This window comes from Lygodium microphyllum, chromosome 16, assembly GCF_053477565.2.
Source record: "Lygodium microphyllum isolate KBCC chromosome 16, Lygodium_microphyllum_v1.1.10, whole genome shotgun sequence".
Lineage (NCBI taxonomy): Eukaryota > Viridiplantae > Streptophyta > Polypodiopsida > Schizaeales > Lygodiaceae > Lygodium > Lygodium microphyllum.
The window spans coordinates 21,902,402-21,908,134 of record NC_141150.1 but is presented as its reverse complement, the minus strand read 5'-3'; the positions used below and the strand labels follow the sequence as shown (position 1 = coordinate 21,908,134).

The 5,733-nt window shown below is 41.0% G+C and overlaps 1 protein-coding gene across 1 annotated transcript; it reads right to left on the bottom strand.

Moving 5' to 3' along the window:
- Nucleotides 1-568: 568 nt before the first annotated feature.
- Nucleotides 569-5,152, bottom strand: LOC148022611 (protein At-4/1-like). The gene is made up of 8 exons (XM_087695098.1): nt 4,920-5,152; nt 4,601-4,706; nt 2,202-2,253; nt 1,873-1,954; nt 1,730-1,803; nt 1,281-1,414; nt 1,060-1,188; nt 569-954 (listed from the first exon to the last, which is right to left on the bottom strand). The coding sequence occupies exons 1-8, from the start codon at nt 4,983-4,985 to the stop codon at nt 803-805; spliced, it is 795 nt and encodes a 264-aa protein (XP_087551224.1). The 5' UTR covers nt 4,986-5,152; the 3' UTR covers nt 569-802.
- Nucleotides 5,153-5,733: the final 581 nt, after the last annotated feature.

Sequence of the window (5,733 nt, the reverse complement as noted above, 5' to 3'; positions counted from 1 at the left end):
AGACATGAGTGCTATTTATCTCATGAACATTAGTCCAGTCCTTGTAGATAATGACTTCATTACTATTTTTCAAGCCAAAGAAGAGGCATAATACCTTAACCTAACAACATGTTCCATGATAATTCTTGACTTAATGAATCAAGAACTAAGTAAGTATTATCACATTCTTTGTTGATGCACCAAAACAATCCATTTTTGAGAATGCTTTTCATCATTTACTTCATCTCCATGACCCACTTGTCTTCTTGCAGCAATAACTACCAAAGGTCAATGCTAACGTGCACCTCGTGCACCCTTGTGTGTCTAGCAACACCATATTGGAAAAATGCTCTAAGGAATGGAAAAGAAATTTAAAACAATTCTTCCTATGCTGGATCCTAAATAATTCGACATTAGTATATGCTTCTCATTTAATTATAAGAGCTCTAATGTTATCTACCAATAAGCATCAAATCATAATGCTCCTTAATTCCAAATGTGTCCTCTTCAGAACCCCCATCATGACAGCTACACATACAAAATCAGCTAATCTATGAGAAAGTAGTTGGGCCTCAATATATCACAGGCTACCATGAGTGCTTAGCACACCAAATCTTAGGCGCACGATTGTAAATCCCTCTCTCTGTTTACTGACGAGTTTGTGGGCAGATGCTAGCAGTCCAGTTCCGAAGATAACAGTACAAACCTCCTATTAATCTTTGTAACCTCAGATATGAATACATTCCATTCCCTCGCATGATGCTACTTGCAGCTTAATTCGCAGCACCTCCATGTTTGGAACTGCTTGCCTGCATATATATCATTAGGCTGTACCATGATACACACCAAGCAGCTGCGACCTCAAGCCTTCATTCTCTTTCCTAAGCCGCATTATTTTCTGTTTGAAAACCTCTGCATGCCTATTAGAGCTTGATTCCTTCAATCTGTTCTCGAAAGTCATCCTTTCCAAGGCAACTGCCATTAAATATCGCATAGGAAGTCAACTAAATGATCTATAATAGTGAGCTGTACATACTCATAACCACAGACAGGAGCTCAAGATTAGATAGTTTTGCATACGTTGTTTCTCTAGACTGAGGAGGTGATCTTGTAGCATGTTTTTTTCCTGTAGCAGGTTCTCCTCCAGTTTGCGCTTTTCTTCAGTCACGATTTGAACCTTGTTGTTCAAATCATGGATCTCGCGCTCGTCTGTCGTCACCGCTTCATGCATTGATCAGTTTCTCAAGACTCATGGGAACCAGAAGAGCAAATTTCTGCAACTTTATGAGGAATGTGCATACATTTTAAAGTCTGATCCTGGATGGCCTTTTCGAATTCGCATTTATTTTCAGTTATTGTGGATTCACGACAGCGAAGTTCTTGCTCCAAATGAGTAACAGCGGCATCCCTTAATGCCAGCTCCTCTTGGATTTGTCTGATCACAACTTTCAATTAATCACAGTCCATGCGAGAATATGATTATAGGTAATGCAGAGACCCATTGAAAGGTCCCAAAAATTTTGGAATGCAGTTATGAAAAAAAAAAAGCGAACACACACACGTTTGATTAACAGTCAAAAGCTATGTTTTTCCATTCATTATCAGAACACCACAATCATACGATAAACTAACATGTAGATGAACTGTGGATCAAACAGAAACTGCAGTTTTTTTAGAACTGTACCAAACCACTATCCTTAGGGGGTGAAAAAGCACTAGAAATAAAATAAGCAGATAGTAGTTAATTCACCTTATTTGGTTCTCCAGAGCACAAATTTCTGAATCTTTCTCCTCACGTATGTTCGACAGAAGTTTCTCACATTCCTGTGACTAGAACAACAGTACGAATGAACCACTCCATTAACTAAGCTTGTTGCAGGCGTTTGACTATACCTTCTCTCTGCTTGCAACTTCTTGTTTCAAACAGCTTAACTCTTTCAGGACCTCCTCATACTTTGAACGGAACTCCAACTGTCTACAGAACCGATTGATGTTAATTATACTGGTGTCTGACTGGCGGCAGCCAAAATTAGAGCCATGCGAACATGCCGGCCAAGCACATTAGTTGTCCAACAGTAACATGCTCGTGTGCAACATCCTCTCGCATGTGCATCCAAGTTGACAAATGTTTGAACATTCATTGAACGTTTAATTACAAGCAGACAGCCACAAGCCTGCAATAATCCCATGAAACAACTGAAGCACAGAACTTAAAGTCTTACTGGCATATTTTGCTGAAGTTATCTCCTTGAGATTTCAGCAAGCGTTGCCTTTCTGTCAAGGTCATCAGCGTCTCATTTATAAAGTTAGCTAGAATAAACTGGTGAGCTTTGAAATTTTTGACTTGCATGCCCACATGCCAATACAGAACTTAAACGTGGAAGATACAATGTTGACATGCACTGCTTATATCAACTTTGAAAAAACTTCAAGTGTTCATGGTACATATTTAATGAAATAATTCTTTTTGGGACTGTTTTTAGAGGCAGAAAACTATCATTAATTAGACTTGGCAATCTTATGTGGCTTAAGACCTACGGCCTGGCATCACACACAGGTACTGTCATCATGTCCATTGCCAACATTTCATCATCCAAGTAGTTGCATTTTCCTGCTGTCCCTGCCATACAGCGGCCAATACCTGCGTCAAGCCTTCAAAGTGCTGCCTTTTACATTTTATGCTGCTGCGTCCCACCCCGCTGGTCATCATCCCCTGGTGCTGCACGACTGCCTTGGACTGCTCCTACACCTGAGTACTGCTGCGTTTTGCTAATTCACACCTCTCTTCAGCCTCAGTGAACTCCTAGAGATCAGGAACTACTGTGACGGGTCTAGTGTCCTTTTTTGCCATCGTAGCTGGCTGGACTGCCCTCATCACTTCTGGCATCAATTTTCAGTGATATACTGCATTCGGGATCCATCAGAGTATGACACTCCTCCAGCTTCCTCAGCTCACTCTATAAGAGAGTAGCTGTTGGACAGCCCTCTGCTCCTGCAGGGGTATTGCGTGCATCACACCTAGCATATTCGGATTCTTCATCGAGTTCATTTCCAGCATTCAAATTGCATCCTGTCTTTCTTCATTTGCATTTGTTTGAGTGATTGGTTAGTACTTGTGTTCTCTCTGCAAACCCCAATGTATCCTCACAACGGCCACGCTCTCATTGACTGTCATGCCAAAATTACCTATACTTCAAGGGGTCATTCAACATCAAATAACACATGCAACAACCACAAAGGCAAGCGATCGAGAATAGTATTCCTCTCACCTAGCTAAAATTGGTGATCTAGTGCGTATCAATCTTAGTTCCACACCCTTGTATGCCTTTACTAATATATAGGGTTTAAGAGCTACCGGTGAAGCAAACTCGTCAAAGAAGCTGCTCATTATCGAGAAAACTAATCTAAAGCAAGGTTAATATGGGTGACGCTACTAAGTAGCAAGCTTCTAGAACAAGCCATAATGAAGGTTGCATTTCGTTACTTATAAGCAAAGCTCCCAAGAGGCACTTGTAAAGAAGCTTCAAAATGCGAGTTACGGTTCATAACACTGAAGGTCAACCAGACAAGACTTTCAAAAGAACTTGCAAGAAAGCTTTTGAAAGAAGCCTCTTCAGAAGAATTTAACAGAAAAAACTTGTGGCAAAAGCTGTAGTGAAGATTGTCCGAGGACCTTTTGAGAAAGCTTTAGCAACAATACATTTGGTTTCCTTGCCTCCGATCCCAAGAATCCAAGATCAGAAACCTTTTGCCTACACTAAAGCCCCTATGCCTAAGAAAGATCTTAAAAGGATGGGAGGTGACGAAGTGTTGGTGTGCATTTGCTTTTGTTAATTCTGTTATGGCTAGAAAACTGTTACTCTAAATATTAAGCCCCAATAAGTGTGCTAGCTTCACCCCAGGATTCCTCTACACCATAACTTCATCATGCTGAGTTAGTAAGTTCCATATCAAGTGTTACCATGATCTTAAGGACCAACTAGATAATCTATGGGTCTTCTAAGATGAAAAGGTTGGACACGTACTATAACCCAAGCCTTTCAACAGGTGTTAGAGCTTAGGTTTAACATCACATGCATTTCTATTTCGATTCTTACAGAGATCCACGGACTTTCAATAATATTGAATTTAGGAGTTTTGACACTATCAGTTGTGTTGTATAAACCAGAGATAGCTTTTATGGGGATAATGAAACTAATCATGCCCTTACATTGAGACCCCTGGTAATTAGCAACTTGCAAGCACTGAATAGGTGCTGCTTACTACTACTGTTTTCTGCTCAAGTAGCAAAAGCTTACTGAAATCCTCATATGCCATTGGTACACGTATTGCGGTTCTAACATTCTCTCCGGGCATACCTACCTGAGAATCCCCGCCCCTGAAAGCTTCATCACTTGTTGAAGACTGTGATAACCATTAATTAGAAGACTAAAACAACTAAGTTTGGTCCTCTGTATACTCAGACGTAGCCAGATAAGCACCAAAACAAGACTAATGGCCTGCCTGCCTTGATCACTACAGCCGCCAAACTTTGAACATTTTGCTTTAATATCCTGTACCTAGAGTTCTCGTCTGTCCAGCGTCCTAACGAAACATTAAGCCATAAGCCATAATAGATCACCTTTCGCCATGCCGTCACAAAGGCTCTCCGCAGCTTCACGTTTCTCAGTTTCAACGGCCAGCTTTGATTTTAGCGTTTGGATTTCCGCAGTCGCATCTTTATACCTCTGAGTGTAAACCAGCAAATATATCAAAGAGTGCAAGATCCGGTGCGGTCTGACACAAAATTTTGGCCGTAAACCGCTGTGCAACGAGTGCATCAAACAATCCTCTGTGCGTAGTGAGCCAAGGACCACAGCTGAAACGATCGGAAAACCTTTCTGCTTATCATTTGAAAGTGTCTAATAAGCCAGAAGAAGAAGAAGAAGTGAGACGTCAACCTGATGCAGGCTGTCAAAATGCATAAGATGGGAATTCATGTCTTCATCCGAGGTTGCCGGGGCCATCTCCTATCTGTCGCAAGGTTTAGAATGTGCACTGCAATCCTCTCGAGAGAGGCGATCGTATAACGGAGCTTCTAGGATGCCATTGTTCAAGCATTCATTGTCAAGTGATCATGCTTGCAAGGCCATAGAGGGCCAGCATTTACAAAGTACTTTCTAAAGAATGGCAAGCTAAGATACGGAGGCTCTCATGGATGCTTGCAAAAGATTGGAAGATGTAACCACGGTCTCTTAGAGCGGACAACGCTGCAAAACTAGTTCACACATGCCTTCATGGCTTCATGCAAGTTCCATGTTAATTCAACCATCTTTAAGTGGAAGACCCAGAAGAATGCTTAGAAAATAGAGTGTTCAAAAACTCACACTATTCAAAATTACACAACCTTAGTTCAAATTTTGTAGTAGCATAAGTCCTCATTTATGTAAGATGAGAAGGATTCATCTATCGTTCAACCAAAAATAACTTCGAAACCCCAGACAACAAAAATAGTCAAGACTCAAACCTTGTGAGCTTAAAGCATGTCTTTACATGTCACTTGGTTGTTGATGTTATAGCCAAGGGAAGGATTTGTTGAATGAGCATTTGACTTTGCATCTTCTCAAACACCTCCTTGAACGGTTCCGTGTTTGCTTAGACAAGAGAGGGGATAGGGAGTCTCTAGGTTATCAAGCCCAACTTATTTCTAACGGTCAAAGGTCAGAATGATCATGGCAAATGCTATATCTCCCTCAACTAGTTATATAGGGAAGG